The 19,599-nt window shown below is 41.4% G+C and overlaps 1 protein-coding gene across 2 annotated transcripts in view; it reads left to right on the top strand.

The window, feature by feature from the left end:
* Positions 1-5,381: 5,381 nt before the first annotated feature.
* Positions 5,382-19,599, top strand: part of efnb2a (ephrin-B2a) — a 34,440-nt gene continuing 20,222 nt past the window's right edge. Inside the window, exons 1-2 of one of the 2 annotated variants that reach the window (XM_084724533.1) lie at positions 5,382-5,680; positions 5,805-6,373. In XM_084724533.1, coding sequence (XP_084580659.1) covers positions 6,261-6,373 — 113 coding nt within the window. In that variant the 5' untranslated portion in view covers positions 5,382-5,680; positions 5,805-6,260. Of the gene's footprint in view, positions 6,374-19,599 lie in introns of both variants that reach the window. The other variant, XM_084724532.1, reaches the window with a different exon arrangement.

Here is a 19,599-nt window from a genome sequence, read left to right as displayed (position 1 = left end):
TCCTCTGTTGGCTTGTTTATTTTTCAACAAGAGTTAAAGGAGCAGTATGTAATATTTTTACATCTAAACAGTAGTACTGTAGATGGGGTAGCGAGTAGGAGCCATAGACTGAATGGTAAATAAATTGAAGTCCTATTTAAAATACGATCTATAGTTGAAGTGTTTTCCTCCTGTCCCCTCCTCCCAAGACTAATTTAGAATTTGACAATAACAAGCCCTAAACTGTAAGTTGGTCAGCTGTGTATATCTGTCAATTGTCTGTCAATGTAAAACACGTTATCGTGAAAACAAAAGCACACTGCTCTGAAAATACTCACTCTGGAGTTAAAACCCCTGCCTGCCTTCTGCCTGCCAGACTCCGTTAACATATTGCTCAATTTAAGAGTTATAAACATCTGCGCCTTTTATCAGTTACTAATGATTTCTTACAACTCATGAACAGACATTGACTCATTAGGTAAACATTTGGCATTAATTTTAAGTATTTACTGTGAAACAGACAAGTTACAGAGGGGAACAGAATTTTTCAAAGGAAGACACTGGCTGTAATGTTCTTGTCAAAGGTATGTATTTCAAAAGCACGTTTCCTTAACCTCATTATATGATTTAGTACAGTAAATATATTACAGATTTCTCCTTCAAAATTAGATATGTGAGGGAAACCCATCAGAACCCTTGTTTATCAGGCTAAACTTTAATTGAAATGGGGCTGTGTGACAAGGACAAAATAAAACCACGATATTTTTGACCAAATGCCTCCTTGAGTTTTATGACAATATTGAAGGCCTGACATCGGTGCTTTTTCTAAATATTAACATGAGATTTTAGATAATCAGCATTAATGTGGATATAATGATTTGGGTAACGGCAAATAATAGACAGCAAGAACATTTTGTAAATTCAGAAAATAACTTCACTACTGTAAAGCAGCCAGAAACAAAACCAGGAAGAGACAACACTCCTGCCATTTCACGATAATGCTATCTAAAATCTAAGACGATATTCAGATATTCATATAATATAGGGCTGCAACAATTAATCGATTAGTTGTCAACAATTCACTTAATTGGCAAATACGCTGATATTTGATTTATCGGTTTGAGTAATTTTTTAAGAGAAAAAGTAAAAAATTTCTGATTCCAACTTCTAAAATGTGAATAGTTTCTGTTTACTCCTCATCTTGGGCTTTGGGAAGCACTGATCATTTCACCATTTTCTGACATTTTATAGACCAAACAGCTAATTCAGAACATAACAAAATAACAGTTTTAATCAACAATAAAAATAACAGTTAGTCGGAGCCCTCATGTAATATCGATATTACTCAAGTTCTAACTTATAATTGGCTTTATGGAGACTTGCAAGTTCAGTTGCTGTTTGGCCTTAATTCAAACTGAAGTCACTTCACACAATCATTTTAAATAAGTAGTAGCTTGACCTGGTCAATGACAAATTTTAATGGCATTACTGGCACCGTCTTGTGTTCTGTCAGCAGGTTATTACACACTACGATCCATTTTGTACCCTTGAGCCGTGCTGGACCAATACATCAACGTCAAGTTAACCAAACCCCTGTAATAACAGCCTAATGAGCTGGCAGCCCCAGTTTGAGACCGATGCAGCCGCTGGTTTGTTTCCAGCCAAGGAGGGCTGATGTGACGGACTGAGATCACTGCAAACCGACCTGAGACCAGCAGGCACGGCCTCGGCACGGCCTCCTGTTCGCTGGATTCAAGTTGATGACAGAGGACCTCGGAAAGCGCACACAGTCAGAACTGCCTTTGGAAAAAGTTTAAGGAGCAAACACAGACTGTAGAGCTACTCAATCAACTTGCAGCTGATGACCACATTCAAAGGTGCACGTGGGGGTGTCAAAATATCTCGATATTGATGACAACCGTGATATTTTAAAAAATAAATATGGATATCATGTTAATAATACGTGATAAAATAAATAACCCAGCAATCCTTAAACATACTGTATGCTTTAAAATCATTTATATCAAGTGTAACTACACTTTTTGTTCACTTTTTTTTGTAGTTATGGTTACACACTGTCTCTCCACCTCCTTACACTTGTACTTTGAGTGTAATTTATTTGCCAAAAACAGACAAAACACACAATAAACAAAGTTAAAGATGAATTTGACTGATGGCTTTTTTTAAATTTTCAATGGATGTCACAGTTATATTCATTATTGTGAATTCTTCTGGTCACAATAATTGTATAGTGACAAACTTACTTGTGGCAGCCCTAGGTGCCAGAAATGAAGCAGTTCCTAAAAAAAGTGTATAGACTCAGAAACATAATCCCTCTCAATCATCTTTTAGGGACCCACTAGAAGTGTGCGATGGTGTCTCTATCTGCAGAGACATGGCCCCTTGCCTGTATTTTTCATTATTTTGCTGGGCTCTGGACGCTTTTCCAACCCAAAACGTTTATATTTAACGTCCTGGCATCTTTCTGGTGCGTTTAGGAACGGCTCGGACAAACCCTTCTAATCCTACCTTTTAATGTCTGATGAATGAATGAGCACCAAATCAGAGAAGAGCTGCTCTCCTCATGACTTAGATTAGATATGAGATGATGACTCCTTTGTCAACATGTCTGAGCCGCATGCCTGCCACTGACATCCACGAGATTTGCGGTGATGAGAAGATGAAAGTCCCGCGTCCCCCCCTGGTCACCCACAGTCTCAGTGCCCGACGCGCTCCGGTGCGCTCCTGAATAAACAAACGCTCCACCGCGATCAGTCGGTGGACTCTGTGTCACAGCTGAGAGGAGGCAAGTCGAGGTATTAAAACAAGGAGGAATTCTAGTTAGTCACAGTTCAGCTGCCTCTGGAAACTTTGTTCTTTTTCCCACCAACTAATTTCAGAGAAAAAAATAAGGTTAGAAAAAGTAACAAAAGTGTCAGAACTTGCTTGTTGATAGTTTGAATTATTATTATTATTATTATTATTATTATTATTATTATTATTATTGTCATTGTGTGTACTACTGAAGTTTTTAAATTCATTTTTAAGGCAAACTGAACTTCTCAAACACTTTGAGTTGATTTATCTGTCTGTCTCATCAGCAGAATTTCCATTTAATCCACTTTTTTTTGTTAACATGGCAGCAACAACAATAGTTCAAGTCCTGTCCAAACTGCTTTCCTGTTTGCAAGTGTCAACCTCAGAGATTCACAGTTACGTGTGTGTGAGTGTGTGTGAGTGTGTGTGAGCCGAGCCTCAAGGAAAGACGCTCCGCAGCCATCACGAGAGACTAGTCTGAACCGCGCGGAGGCAGGAAGGAAGAGATTTAAAAATAAAAGAAACTCTACACGTCCTCTGCTGTCAACCACAGATTTGACTACAAAACACATTTAGAGGCTCAAGAAAACTGGAACTTTGCATGAAATTTAAATATAGTGAGATTAAGTTACGCAATTTACAGTTTAGCCAGTTAAACCCATTGAAATAACCAAAAGAATGAAAATATTAGTTGTTTTACGGTGAGAAAACAACTATTAAAATACAATGTGGGATTTTTTTCAGCCAATTTTAGACTGTTATTTTTTTACTGATTATGTGGAGAGAACTATAACTCAATTTACAAGTCATAACACCACAAAAGATAAACTACCATTCAGATCTTTCTTTAAAAATCCCTATAGAAATATTATAGGAATATTTCAGGACTTTTCTTTGTGGTCTCCGACCAGTTACGAAACCAAAACTTTTAAATATTTAGATAAAGTTCCGCAGGGAGCTGCACAGAGCCGCACATGTCAGTCTTGTTAATCTAATACATTCCGTCTATGAATTCAATTAATCTCCTGCTCACGCTGCTGCAATAAACACCCGGTGTGTGTGTCCGTCTCTGTGTTTATTCCAGACTCGGGAGAGTCTGAAATGGGCTCGGACTCCTCAATTATCTGCCCGCTGTCACATCAGCCCTGATTATCAGCACAGCAAACACACACAATCCACACTTTACGACACACACACACACACACAAACTCACACACGCGCGGCCTGATCGAATTAAGTCGTTCAAAAGTGTCAGAACTTCACACGTTACAGTCAGGGAGCTGTGATCTGCGGCTGTGTGTGTGTGCTCCTCAAATTAGAGGCTGTTCACTAAAACTTCAGTGTTTGCAGAGAGTGTGAATGTGCCATTTCAATGAGGCTTTGAAGGAACATTCATTTTTGTTAAAATAATGTTTCAATCGGTCGGATGTAATTATACGATAATAATAATTTAATCATTTTGTTCGTTAGAGACAGAATCCAAGATAAAAATCCAAAAGCAAAACCTCTTTTAACTTCTTAAAAGTTTAAGAAACATGTGAATTCCCTTGTTAAACATCTTCTGTTAGAAAACAATACATGTTTTTAAAAATTTAATGTTAAATTGTATTTTTTACAAATGAATTCACTCTTTTCTGTGATTTTGCGTCAAATTTCGATGTGAAATAAATCATAATTCGATTGTTTCTGACTCTCTCTGACATGTTCAGGCTTCTGGAGCGGATTTTCCGCTAGTGGGCACTCGTGTCCTTTGGAAAAACTCGAGCTGCAGCTCAGAGCTGTGAATGGAGGCACACGGAGCAGCTCTGTGGCTCAGCACAGGTCTGTGTGTGAGCCTTATGGGAGCAAATGTTTGCTCGCTGTTTTCATTACGGGGCTATATCCAATTAAACCGTAAACACGGGAGAGGTGCGCGTTATCTCATGTTTTAGGGCTTTAATGCTTTCATTAAAGGAGCAGAGTAAAAAACGCGCAAAATTTACATGAAGTCTGGTGTGCTTGGTTAAAGCTACTACAAGGAGTTGTATGAAACCGTCTCAATTTATTGCTGATCCCTCTATAGAACCGACATGAGCTGAGTTGAGACCATCCAGAAAAGACATTTCTATTTCCATATAGTTATTCTCAGTGGACGCTGCCACGTCGAGTTCTCCTGGAGATCTGAAAAAAAGCAAGCCTGCGTTTAAATTTTCCCAGCCAAAAATTACATTAAGAAGTTCATTAGCTAGTTAAAATCATGCAGGAGATTTTTATTTAGATAATCTAGTTTGACATTATATTTTATTGTTATTATGGTGGAAACCGCAGGTTTTGCCCAAAATCAATAAAATATTTAAATTCCTTGTAGCAGCTTTAACGTGTTCTCGGCTTTATCTCTGCTTAATGTGGTGAGTGTTATTTAAATGCAGTGGAATTCACCTTTATTATTATTTATTGTAGGGCTATTAGTGGATAAATTATTATTATTTTTTAATAATTTCATATGAATGTAACATCATGTATGACGCTTTTATGATGTCATAATTAGATAAAATGACACGTATTCTGTTCCAGGTCTTCTTCATCCACCTGCCTGTCTGACAGCAGTGGATTCAGCTGTAATTCCTCCCAGTTCGCTCCCCACTGGTGCCCGCACTGAACCAGTTGCCCCGCTTGACTGACAGCACAGCTCCTTTTGACTTCCCCGCCGAGGGACCAATCAGCGGCGGCGGGGGGCGGAGCCTGGGCAAAACCAGCTCCACCAAATATTCCCAGTCGCGGTCCCTCGCAGTTACTTTCCATCCAGGTTCGGGAGCAGCTGAGGCTTCACCCTGCCCGTTGTGCGGCCGCCGGGACGGATCTGTACGAGCAGCCGCAGCGCGCGTTTTGTTTTGGGGGACCTCTAGTATGAGAACTTCCATCCCAGCTCCTTTGATTTCTCTCATTCTCATGTTTGATCATTTTCTTCATTTTGACCATCCGACCTCATTGTTTGGCCCTCCTCATCTCTCTGCTGCTGTCACCCACAGTTTGTTGCTCTCCACCAGCTGAAGGGGAATATCTCTCCATCCACCACCAGCCATCTCTCTCCTCCTTCTCTGTGCTGCTGCTGCTGCTGCTGCTCGGGATTTCAGCGTGCACTGCTGGACTAGAACGCAGGGGATTTATATTTGTATCGCTCCACACCAGCTCTTCTTCTCTCTGAGGGATGTATCACAGCTCTGAACAGGAGAATATAAACGCACTGTCCGCTCAATGAACTGCTGCCGTGCGCAGCTTTGGCTTTTGGAGCAGGTCTCTCATCTGGAGATGCTCTAGTACGGCTGATCTGGGTTTGTGGTCCGTGCGCACCCTCTCTGGATCGGGATATAAGCTGAAGAAATCATCTCTGTGGAGTGCGTCTCCTCTCGTTGATTTTTGTGGACATATTTGGTGATTTTGAGACGGATTGTGCGGCCAGCCACCCGGAGGCGCGCAGGCTCACCATGGGGGACTCGATGTGGAGATATTATTTTGGAGTTTTGTTTATTGCCTTCAAAGTGGACCTGTGCCGGGCGCTCATCCTGGAGTCCATCTACTGGAACACAACAAATACCAAGTAAGTAATCACTGGCCCCCGGAGCGCCGTGTACGCTCTCCCGGGTGGACACGATTTCATGCCAGACTCCGTAGAAAAATCAGGCAATTTAACGTCGGCTTGCTCGCCGCGCATTGCTTCTATGCGTCAAATAAAACAGTTCACAATTTGTAGTTTTTTTCCCCACAAACAACTCTTCAGTTCAGCACTCACTGAGGGAACAAAGAGCACCCAGGGCTGCGAGATTTCAATTTTGAATTTATCCTCGCCTGTTTTTCTCATTTTCCACCACAGCAGCTGCACCGAGACGATCTGCTGAGCCGCGTCTCCGAAATAAGATTTTGTCAAAATAAATAGTCGCTCATGTGTGCTCCCAGAGAAGCTCAATGATTGGTAAAAAAAAAAAATCCCACATCAATCTTTGCCCGCTCTGCAGATTCACTCTCACAGTTTTTGACCTGAGTTTGGGTTTTTTTTTATTGCTGAGAAGTCTCGGGGTTAACCGTACAGGATGAAAAAAAATATTAAATAATAAAGCCATCACTTCAAACACCTGTCAGGATAGAGAACACTGTATTTAGCTCTGTTCGTCGCTTTACTGCTGAACTGATAGATTTACTGTGTCTGTCTGGTGGCTGTTGGAGAATATTTACGCGCAGCGGACAGAGAGGCCCGCTCGGCCGTGCCGTGCGTTATGGTGCCACTCGGCTCAACACAAACCCGCTTCAGAGGGAAACGGCTCAATACTGACTGTGGTTCTTCTGTTAGTGTTGTTTAGTGGAACGTGTGTGTGCAGTCGGTCAGATTTGTGTTGCTTGTGCGCTGCGCGTTTGAGGTAGAAATGATTTTTGAAGGGAACTTTACGCTCGGTCAATAATAACTTGGACTCGGCGTGTTCTAATTCATATACGACGGTAACAGGTCCGAGTCAGTGTGAAGATGCAGTGAGCTCCTTAACAGGCCTGATTATTCTCACAGAGATGATCAAATGTTAGACGCTATTTTTTTTTTTACCTTAATTAAAACTATGTTCAAGAGAATCTGAGGAGAAATGAAGCCTTGTTGTTGTGAGCACGACGAGGCGGAGGCTCCGTGGAGCTGCTGGGACGCTCCGCCGGGCCTGTGCTGCTCTGATGCGGCTTCAGCACTTTGTGTGGACAGAATTAAATAATTAACTGAACAATGAGACACATTTTGGGGCGGATTATTCTGGAAATGTGGTGAAAAGACTCTCAGTAGAGCGTCCAAGCCGCCGCTCTCCGGCCATTTCTGGATGTAAATGCGTCCTATACAGTTGTGTGCATGTTTTTAAAAATAGTGCATTAGCTGTGAGCGCCAGTGGGAAGAAATATTAGCAAGAAACAGGCCTGTTTGCGCATCATCTCTAGCTCCCATCTGCCTCCTAAATGTCCCTACAGGCCGGAGAGGCGGTTAAAGTCTTTTCTGCTAATAAAAAGGTGTCTTTCTCCTCCTTTCCAGGCCTGGTCTGAGCCCGGCGGGGGGCGCCCCTCTTTGTGGCTCTTTCGTCACGGCCAAACTCCCAACTCGCTCAATAATTCAGCTCCTGGCTCGGGCACAGGCAGAAAGACCCTATCCCCTCAGTCTGTGTCTCCCGCTTGTCCTCGGAGACACACACACAGTGGAGACTAGTCTAACAGGTGTCTGTTGTTGAAATGAGCATTAACTTATGATAACCGTGCGCACCCGGGTCTCGTCTGTCTGTTGTGTCTGTGCTCCAGTGTGTGCAGAGAGGATCTGCTGCGTTGTGCGCGTCGGGACACAGCTCTGATGGTCTGTACGCAGGAGCCTCGGCCTTCTAGCCTCTTATCTGCCACGGCCATCTGTGTCCCGACGCGTCTGAGTGCGTACTGGTCATCCAGTGACGCACCAATGTAGAGTAGTTTCTTGTGAAAAACACAAAAAACGCATTTTAGAGCCTAATATCGTCTGACGTTGCACTTTGCACGCACAAATTTCAGCCCAAATGTTGCTGTGCTGTGATGCGTTTAGTAGTTGTGTTTAGGTCACAGCGCATATGGAGCATTTAATGACCATTTGACGACAAAAACACCCAAAATGGTTTCAGCAGGACAGATTACAATCTGATGCACAGAGAGATTCCAGTCTAAAGCCACATATCAGATCACAGTATATAAAGACACTGCTCAGACTATTTTGTAAAGGCATAATATGCAGTATTTTTCTAAATTAACTTAATTAAACATATCTAGAAGTGTGTGGAGCTCTCTCCTTCTGCAGAGATCCCATCCTCTGCTTTATTTTCTCATTTTCTCATTATTTCACGGTGTTCTGGATGCTTTACCAGCCTAAAAACGTCACTATTTGACTTTCTGGGAATGAGACTCAACAATAAACCGTTTCTGCTGCGTTTAAGAGCAGCTTGGACAAATCCTCCTGATTCTACCTTTAAAAAATTGCTTCCTCTGCACAGACATACTTAAGCCTGTTTTCTTGGAATGTTTCTGTCTATATCTGGATCGGCCAACAAGTTATTTTGCGCTTTGTTTAAAATACCTTCCTCATAGAGCCACAACATGAAACCAGCTCCTCCATTTTGGAGCTGCAGTCCTCGCAAATTAGTCTGTCATTTCACTTGGCGCGTCACTTTTGATTTTGAAAAGGAGGAGAAGGGAGAAAAAAAAAACAAAGGAAGGAAAGTTTGTCCACCCTCGGAGCAAGTTCAAGCCTCAGGCTCCCTGCAACAGCAGCGGGGGCATTCCGCAGAATTAGCGCGTGCGTGTGCGCATTCTTCACGTTGTGTCTGGGTGAGGAGTTCAGAGGTAAAAGGCCACACAGTGATATGATTGTGTCTCTTAAGGTGAGTGTGAGGAGCGGAGACACAACAACAAGTGCAGTCTGTAGTTCAAGTTTTGTGTTTGAAATACATCTCAACTCTTTCATACAAACTGGAACATGAAGCACTCTGACTTCAGCTAAAATCTGTCTTTTTTTATTAAAAATGATTTTATTTATTTCTCACTGCCAAGGTGCAGGTGTTGATGGGGAGCAGAATTTCTAAGCTTTTTTCACACCGCTCCTGTTTGATAAATAACTTTCCTGAGTGTCAGATGAATAATCGGTTTAAAAACAATAAAATAGTAACATTTGATAGTATCAGAAAGTACCAAAACTATTAAAAAATCATGTACATGCTCATACAAGACCAAGAGTTTAGTTCAGTCTTTATTGTCCTGCCTCAAATCTGGCTTACATCAGCAAAACCAGACAGTGTTCAGTGACTTTTTCTGTACCAGCACTTTGAGCAGGTTGTTAAGAAATAAATAAATAAAAATCTTTTTTGTGTGCTTGGGACATTTTTTTTTTGCTGTGGTACCAAAATAGGTATCACATATCGTGTTTTTATACCCATATTGTGTCGAAGTTTAAAAATTCTAGTACTGACACTCAAACTTTTGCTTGTCCCTTCTCATAGCTTCATGTCTGTCGGTTATTCCTCGTCAGTAACAGAGAACCCCAAAAGCGTGAATATCTTTATTCAGCAGGTCAGCAATATGCTCGGCAGCCCGAGTTGTCCCTGCCTCCCCCTGCGTCTCCCTTTGAGTTTGTGTTCGTCCTCCTCTTTGACTATTCAACGATGGATGAATGTTAGAAATGTGAAGGCTGCGGGCCAGTCTAATGCCTTTGTGTGTGCAGGCCGGGGGAGAGGAGAAAGAAACGGCTAGGCTGTGTGTGTGTGTGTGTGTGTGTGTGTGTAGACTAAGTGTGTGTGCATCTATCAAGAAAAAATCCCTCACAGGGCCCACGGCTGTGTCGATTAAACCTCATTGTTGTTTGCGCTTTACTACTTTACTGCCCTTCTGCATGAACCTCCGCAGAAAAAAAACAAGAGAATGACCCCAGCACCTCCTCCTTCTCCCCTCAATCTCCCCAACACACCACACACACACACACACACACACATGCACAGACACACACACCTCCTTCTTGTGGTAATCCATTTTGTAGTTGGGAGGGAGAAACAAAAGCGAGGCCTGCTTTACATGGTTTATGTAAAAGGAGCGCTCCCTCTCCTCCAATGCAGTTCATTAAGAGATTACATAGAAGCCCAAAGACCCTTTGTGACCGGGCAGTGACGGGGGCACCTCTGTGGGTCCTTTTGTGAATGTAGGGGGGGTTAGAGAAGGAGGAGAGGGGAGAGGAAGGGGGGAGACATAGAGATGCAGGTCTGTCATGAATGAGTGACGAGGCCCTGTGCTGTAACGATGCCCTCCCTCTTCCTCCGACCATCCATCCCTCCTTCCAAAACCCCTGCTGTGCCTCTAATTCTGCCTTTTCTCCTTCCTCCTCGTTCTTTCTTTCTCTCTCTGTGGAACCGAGCGAGAGAAAGATCAGTTGTTTTAATTTAGCTACATCGAGCGGCAGATAGGGCAAAATGGAGGGAGAGCAAAGTGAAACGCTGGCGTGTTGGATACAGAGTTCGCAGGGGTGATGGAGGTTTTTAATGATTACTGCCAAAAGAAAAAGTTGATGATTCAGATTGTGGAATTAAAAGAAAAGAGCAGAAAAAGAAGTGAAACAGAGAGAGGAGAGAAGAAAGCGTCGGGGCCCCTCGGGGCACGGAGGGTAATTACGTCTAGGCCTGCCTAGATCCCACAGGCCTGGATTACTGGATGAAAGGTGGGGCCGAAGGCTCGGAGAGCAGACAGGACCGGCAAGAGGACGAGGGGGTATAGGGTGACAGTGGCAGCAAAGACCTCTGTCCCCTCGGCCGACAGAGGGCGAAAGCCGGGGCGCTGCGGAGAATGGCGGGCGGATTAACCCTCACCATGCCTCGGCTTGGCCTCTTTGTCTGCCGCCCTGATCAATCCTTGCACTGCAGCTGGGGATTCAGAGTCAAACAGTTGCTCTTGATCTGCAGTAAATATTCAGCCTCCCCTCGTCTCACTTTGTTTTCTCATAACTTCAGGGCCACAGGAAGAGAAGGGAGCGGAGATTAGGGCAGGGCAGTCGCCGGGGCGCTGTTTGTCACACACAAATCCAACAATCCAGAGGTTTAAATAGAAAGTCTGAGGCTCAGGAATGAAGGAGGTTACATGGAGATGTGCAGTGACGGGAGGACACAGTAGGGCTGAGAGATATATCAATAATACATCAATACTGTGATATGAGACTAGATATGGTCTTAAAGTTTGTCTGTTGTTATAATGTGATATGTCAGTGTTGTGTTTTCTTTGTTGTGCGATGTCATTTTCTGAACTGGTTTTACCCCCTTAGTCATTATGTCCACATCACTAATGATTAATTATCAAAAACCTCTTTTTAAGGTTCATGAAAGCACTAGGGCTGCAACAAATGATTATTTTCTTTGTTGATTATTTTATCGATTAATCGATTATTCGATTGGTCTATAAAATGTCAGAAAATGGTGAAAAATCTCGATCAACCCAGGATGACGTCCTCAAATGTCAAAAGCCAAACATTTTCAAGTTACTGTCATAGAGTAGTAAAGAAAACCGATTAACCGATTATCAAATTAGGTAGTGATTAAGTTAATAATTGATTAATAGTCGATTAATCATTGCATCTCTATAAAGCACAACTAGTCACCCCCACAGTATTGTCACAGTATTGAGGTATTTGGTCAAACTGTTGTGATATGTGATGACTTCTTAAGATCATCTCGATTTTTTGAAGGTTATGCCACAATATATTATATATTTATCTCAATATACATATTTTCTCTAAAATAAAATACTGTAAATTGTCAAATAGTCCACATGTACAATGACATAATGCAATATGATGCATTGTTATAGATTGAACTACCCCGCATAATATAAAGTAGTTGAAATTAACACAATCTGAAAGATACAGCAGTAAAATGTAACACACACATTAATGCAGCAATAATATTAAACCGACTTAAAATATTAATAAACACTGACAGGGACCATTTACTGTGCTAGGACTGCTTTAAGTCATTTTTGCTATAGTAATTTTATACTTTTACCTTAATAAGGTGGAGAACTTAGTGGAGTACTTTCACAGTGGGGCTGATATTAGGGATGGGTGAAATGGACAAATTCAAATATCACAAGATTTTAGACCAGTAGAACAGCTAGAACAGTAATGCAGCCTTTTAAACCAGGGAAAGACAACACTTATGACATACAATGATATAACAATATCCAAAATCTGAAACTGTATCTAGTTTCATATCATGTATATAATACTGATATATTTCCCAGCCCCAGGATGCAGGGAACAAGAGCCAGAGAGAAGACACTGCAGCCAGAAGGTTTAGAGGAGTTTTGTTGTTGTTTTACTAGTGACAGATGCAGCGCTCATAACCTCTCAGGAAGTGGGTCTATGGTCCTCCTCCTCCTTGTCCTTTCCTTTTGCTCCTTTTGCTCCCAACATTTCCTCTCTCCACCCCAAACCCCTCCACACACACACACACACACACACACAAAGACACTAAAAAAGACACCAAACTTAAAGGTGAAGAAGAGTGGTTAGAAGATGAAGGAGAAAAACAGATGTCCCCCACCTGTGTGTGTGTGTGTGTGTGTGTGTGTGTGTGTGCATGCGTGCGCGTGAATCAGCAGGGTTTGTCACGTACGTGGAAGAAACAGCTGTAATTTAACTTTCACTCAGTTTGAAAAACAACCATCGAACTAAGATTCACAACTCCGCATTTCACCAGAAAAGAGATCATTTCATCAATATGTGTGTTGCTCTTTTGAAAAAGTCGTGTTCCAGCCACTAAAAAGCTCGACACGGACGACCACTGAGGAGCAATCACAGGCAAAAGTCACTGCTTTAAAATCCTGTTTCCAGGAAAAGCCGTGAGGGCTTTTTGTTAGTTGAAAATTGCAGCTGTCTGATTTTGCCGTTTCATTATGAAAACCTGCTCTGTATCATGAAAGGCTATTTTTTTCCGCCTCTAGAGCCGTGGAGAGAGTGCAGGCACCTGTGACTGTTCTCACCTTCCCACCAAATGTCCTGACGGCGTGCTCGCAGATGAGATGAAATGAGACTCTCTGTTAACTCTTCTGCTGCTCTGTCGGAGCAGTTGGTGCGTTTGTTAGTTCGGGGGGTTAAGGAGCGGGGCAGATGGAGGGGTAAACAGTGATGAGAAAGGGAAGAAGAGGAGTGCTACTGCCTGCCACCTTCTTTCCCCCATTTCTTCCCTCACGCTCGCTCGTCATCACCTCCTCTGATGAAACACTCTGCTGGGTTACACACACGAGGAGTGTCGGCCTCACTGTGAGGAGGGACAAATGTTGTGTGACATGACAGAAAAACTATAGAAAACATAAGAGTGTGACTGTAACTCACAATGATTTTCATTATTTTTTAATCTATCAATTATTTTTTTTCAAGCAGTTGAATTATTGTTTAGTCTGGAAGAAATTTCAAATGTTTCTTTTTTAAAATTTAATTTGAAAAATTTTCAAATCAAAATCATAGCTAAAATAGCTAAATATATTTGCTTTATTAACTAACTGTTAACTAATTAACTAACTAACTATATCACATTTGTTCACACTGGAGGAGTTTTTTTTAAGTTCAAAGGAATCAGCTGTTCCTTCTTTGTTTTAGCACATTTTGGTACAGCTGTGTTTTTTCATTGCTTCATAAGACACATTCATTTCATGGAGACTTACCCTGACCCTACCCATAACCACTGTTTGCCTAACATGAACCCTAATCATAAACCATTCAGATTATAGGGACTTTCTTTTTGTTCCCATGAGGCAGGTGGGTCCCCACAACATAAATATATATACATGTCCACATATAAACAATCTGTACTTATAAACAAACAGAATGAGTATGAGTTTTTATACGCTTTGATCTTTATACTCTGCCATGTATTATTTTCTTGACATGCCATTCCTTTGGCGTACCAGAAATTTAAGCTTCGATAGAATATTGGTATAAAAAAATAACACTCGATACTGCGGCACAAAGAAAAAAAGTGGACACGGAATTTCTTTTTTTTTAAATGAGCAACCTACTTACAGTGCTGGTACAGAAAAAGTCACTGAATAGTGTCTTGAATGAGCTTTGATACTTTAGATATTATAATTAACAGATATTGTATTGTTTTAAACGTGATATTGAGAAAATGTCATTACTTCAATACTTTTGACAACCTTAATATGTATGACATTTTCATGTAACTTTTCATAGTACCATAAAAGCTCTGCATGCTGCCAGTGTGTGTCGGTGGGCGATAAAAGGTTAACTCTGTTTAAATAAGCAATCAGTACAGTAAAGATGACCTAACGTGTTTAACAGCGCTTCTTTCTGTACATTAGCCCACAACTGTTTACACTGTGACTGAACAGCCTTTTACTCTCCACACCAGCAGCAGACCTCAGTGATAAACTGCTCTCAGCTCTTTGATTCAGGAATATTTATGTGTGTGTGTGTGTGTGTGTGGGGGGGGGGGTTGTAGTGAAGAAGGAGTTTTTAGTTTGAGGAAGAGCTGAGGAGGAGGGCTTGGAAACAGGAGGGGTGAAGGGCCAAGTGTGCCTTAAAGCAGGGTGGGGGGCCGGTTGAGGGTGGGGGTCAAATGCATTTACAATCCTGAGATGGCGGGGCAAGCTTTTATTTGTTTTGCGCCCCTCCCCTCCTTTATTCATGCTTTCCATGTATGCAGAGGCTGAATCGGGCTCCTCTGCCGCTCTGCGTGACCTTGTGTACCTGGTGTTTTGTTGTAATGGCTGCCGTAGAGCCAGGTGTCTGGTGTCCGACACACTCATTTAGCCACCGCGCTGGAGGGAGGTGCAGAACAAATGAATGAGTGTCCGACTTGACAATCTCTCTGTCTTCATCTCCTCTCTCGTTACTTGCCATTTTTCGCCTCCTTTTGTGTTTTTGCAGACAATCCACAGTAGCTCATATTTGGCCCTAATCAGCCTCTCGGCGGCTTATCTTTAAAGCCACATTTAAACAGTTTGATTCCTCTTTGTCAGCATTTATTGAATGCTTTCATTATACAGCACTCAGCTGCAAATCAGCTGGTTAAAATACAAGAGTGTAACAGAGAGGAAGGTGTGTGTGTTAGGTTTGTTTTTTGCCCCTGGCTAAGGCAGTTCTCTATTTTGAATTGTAAAGACAGTGAAAGAACAGGATAGGGCCATTATGTAAAGCCTGGCTCATATTCTGTCAGAACATAAAATATATATTCGTATTCTGTTTTTATGTGAGAGGAACAGGGACGGAAAGAGATGAAGACATACAAGGACCATGTTTCCGTGTGTTAGCTTTGTGTGAGTTTAGTCATGTTTGATCTCCACCTCATGTATAGATAGTATTCATGCTAGTAGGGCAGGAGTTCCGACGCCCTGTCTGATATCATTGTCAGAAATGTGTTGAGGAAATTTGACATCAGAAAAGAGCAGAAATGATTCACCTGTTCACCATGTTTGCAAAGGTGCAGTAGGCGTTGGCCCGTGCCTGTATGTGCATGTGTTAGTGTGTTTGGAACTGTAACGATTAACTATTAAATTAATCAGCAGCTAATTTGACAAGCGATTTAGTGGTTTGAGTGATTTTTTTTAAAGAAAAAAGTCGAAATTCTATGATTTTAGCTTCTTAAATGTGAGTATTTCCTGGTTTCTTGACACTTGACAGGAAACTGAAATTGTTTGACATTTTTTTTACCATTTTACACACCAAACAATGAATCGATTAATCGAGAAAATGATTGTTAGTCAACCCCAGTTGTGTTGTCACATATGGGCTTCCTAATTGCATCAAATTAGGCTTCTTTTCTGTTGCATGTGAGGACCTTATTACATTTATGCCCCAACCCTGGACTTGAACCTCAGGCTAATTATAGTTGTCCTAATTTTAAGGAGATACTTATTATTGAAGAATTTGTTATGCGTTTTCATTCCAAGGGTGAGATGAGATGACTGATATGTATCTCATGTCTGTGTGTTATGCACACAGCTAGGTTCAGGGTGTGTTTAGCATAGCAGAAGTAGACAGACAAGTACTAGTGAAAAAATACAGTTTAATCCACATCGTTTCTCATTTGTTTAATTTGTACACAAAGAGAAATGTAAAAACAACAATTTACAGTCTAACCCTAACCCAATACTAGTAGCATGGGTAATTACAGCTCAATCCAGATGTATTCATTTATACATTTCTGTTTGTGTATGTTTTAACAAAAAGATATGACATGTCAGGTTTACAATTGTTGATAGGTGTATTTTTTACCTTTTGTCAAGTGGTTTGCATGCTAACCCAGACTCCTGACTTTAGCTTCAAGCTGAACACACAAAGATGAGACTAGCATCAATATTAAGAGGACAGAAATACACGTTCATTTACTTGAGTCCTGACTAGCAGAGCATGAAGACGATGAGGACGTAGACCTGTGTAGAGCTGCAACAATTAAATCGAAAGACAATTAAGTTGCCAACTATTTTTTGAATCGATTAATCATTTAATTTTTCAACCAAACATGTCAAACCTTAGCTGCTCCCAGCTTCTTAAAGCTTCTGTGTTGATTTTGGAGCCCCCTGCGGACGAAAGCGGTAGCGTTTCCACTGAAATAACCACAAAAGATTTAAAAAATGAAATGATCTTGACAAAAATCTCCTCCTGCCTCTGACTTTGCTTGCAAAAATGTAAATACAGACCCATTTCATCTGAGAATAACTATATAAAATGGCCAATTTTCTCACAGATGGTCACTTTAATTTATGTAGGTCATACAGAGGCATGAGTAATGAATTGAGTTTCAATGCTTTTGCATGTAATTTATGACAGTAAATGAAGAGTTTTTGGGTTTTGGACTGTTGGCTGGACAATAGAAGCAATTTTAAGACATCACTCTGGACTTTTCAGTTTTTTGATATTTTATAGACATCATTATATATTGAAAATAATTGTTAGTAGCAGTCTTGGAGCTGCAGGATAGAGGACTGCGGCTCACCTCTCTGTGTTGTCATTACTGAAAGCACTTCTAGATGAACCTCTTCAGATAAATAATGGCCACCACGAGCTTTGCTACACACTCACACGCACACAAACGCGCGCTCGTACACACAAAATAAGCACATGCATGCATGCTTTCACTCCTGTATAAACACACATGCCCAGTTGCGCGCATGAATGGATGCTCCCAGCCACGCTCACCAACACACACACATACACAAGGTTAATGCATACACATACAATTCCACAGTGTTTGTGTAGAAGTGAATCCCCCCCCCCCCCCCCCCCCCCAAGGCTCTCTCTCTCTATCACTGTGTTCTACTTGTCCCCTCTCATCCCCCTCTTCCTCCAGACACACACACACACACACACAGATGATTGGATGATGCCAGATGGCGCTGCGATGCATAGACATACATACCCTTCCCCTCTCTCTGTCCCTGTGTCCGTCACTGGACACACTGTACCACCGCTGAGTGTGTCTCCAGGGGGCAGAAAAAATATTCGCTCGGCCTAGTTAGCTGCTGCGTGCGCGTGTGTTTGTGCGCGCATGTCTGTGTGTGTGCATGTGTGCGCTCATGCCGGAAGGGAAGGAGATGATGCACGCTGTTGGGGAGGGAAGGAGGAATAATGTATGTGTCTGTGAGTGAACGTTTGAAAGACAAAGTCTGTGTGTGTGACAGAGATAGAGGAGAGGGAGAAGAAGAAGAGGAAGAAGTGGGAGAATCTTCTTTCTGTGAGAGCTGGCAGCCTGAATGTTTATATATATAAAACTGATTATGCATTGAATTTTTCCCCCGCTATTTCATTTAGCGCTCTTTGTTAATTATGAATCGACTGTGCCTTGCCACCGGTCCCCTGTGTGAAGGCTCCCCTGCCGCCCTGTGGTGGCTGTCTTTGTAGTCAGGAAAAAAAAAAAGACACAGTCAAAGCCTTACACTGGTGTTCAGTCATCAGTGGGAGAGCACAGAGTGGTGTTTTCAGTCTCATTGCTTTTGTAATGAGCCGATCTTAGACTCTCCTCTACTTCCTCCAAGGAATAGAGGTCAGAGTTCATGTGGGGATGCGTGACCTGCTCACACTTAAAGACATTTTTATTTACAATATATACTTTTTATATACATGTATGTATGGATGCGAGTTTGTGAGGAAAAGGAGAAAAGGAACCAAGTAGTGCTGAAGCGATTAGTCGATTTTAAGACATTCAATGACAGTTTTCACAATTTATTAATAATTTAAAGTCTGAATTACTGGTGTTTGTCAGAATATTGCAGAATGGAATATAAAGTTCATGAAAATGTTTTCATTTGTATAATTATAAATGGGATGTCAGTGATGCTTGATCAGACAGAAAAAAACTGACAAAACATGCAGATGTCAGCCTGAGAACAACTGGATGATGAATCTAAATTTACTTATATTTATTTAATTCACAGTAGAGTTACAGCTACAATTATGTTAATCTTTTTTATTTGTCAATCAATCATCTGGTTTGTCAAATATCACAGTGGTGAAAAACGCCCATCACAGTTCCCCAACGTTGAAGCTAATGTCATCAAATGTCTTGTTTTTTTATTCAGCCAAAAGATAAATAAGTTTTCCTGTAAAACAAAGAGCTGAGATGTATGAGGTAATGTCTGCACTTGTGCTATAAAAATTACCCCAAATGATTAATCGATTATCAAAATAGTTTCCAACTGATTTTCTGTCCACTAATGGCTCGACTGACTTATTTTTATCTCCGCCTGGGGGGGATCATGTGATCAGTTGCTTGTGTGTTTTTCCACAGCTAATTTTACATGTTAGTGGACCCAAGAGCGTAGTATTTTTTGTGCACATTTATGGCTATATGCTCCTCTCGGGGTTGCAGTGATTCACAATTTTTGAAAAACCCATGTAAAATCTATAACTTATACTGACTGCTAACTACTCGTATGTCTTAAGTGGCTGGTAGGGGGCCTCAAGTCATCGACAAATGCAAGGTAATTAATTACATACATGTAATTAAATTGCAAAATAAATGTCACTGGAATCTGTTAGAGTTAATGACAAAAATATGCAGTTAAGTTACTAATCAAAATGTTGGTGAGTATAAATATGTTGCATCCAGATATTCTTTTTAGGTTGCCTGGTGGAGATCTGTACTCTACTAGTTTCAGCTGTAGTTCATAGAGGTGGAGACCCATTTTTTGGTTCCTCTTAGCTGGAAATCCACCGTCAACGTGGCACAAGCCTGCATGATCAACATGTAAAACCCAAATGGTCTCATTAGATATTCCCGTCATTTTCATTAGTCAGTA

The sequence above is a fragment of the Lutjanus erythropterus genome, chromosome 8 (assembly GCF_056507025.1).
Source record: "Lutjanus erythropterus isolate fLutEry1 chromosome 8, fLutEry1.hap2, whole genome shotgun sequence".
Lineage (NCBI taxonomy): Eukaryota > Metazoa > Chordata > Actinopteri > Lutjaniformes > Lutjanidae > Lutjanus > Lutjanus erythropterus.
The sequence above is the reverse complement of the archived record's forward strand: the minus strand, read 5'-3'. Positions and strand labels throughout refer to the sequence as shown.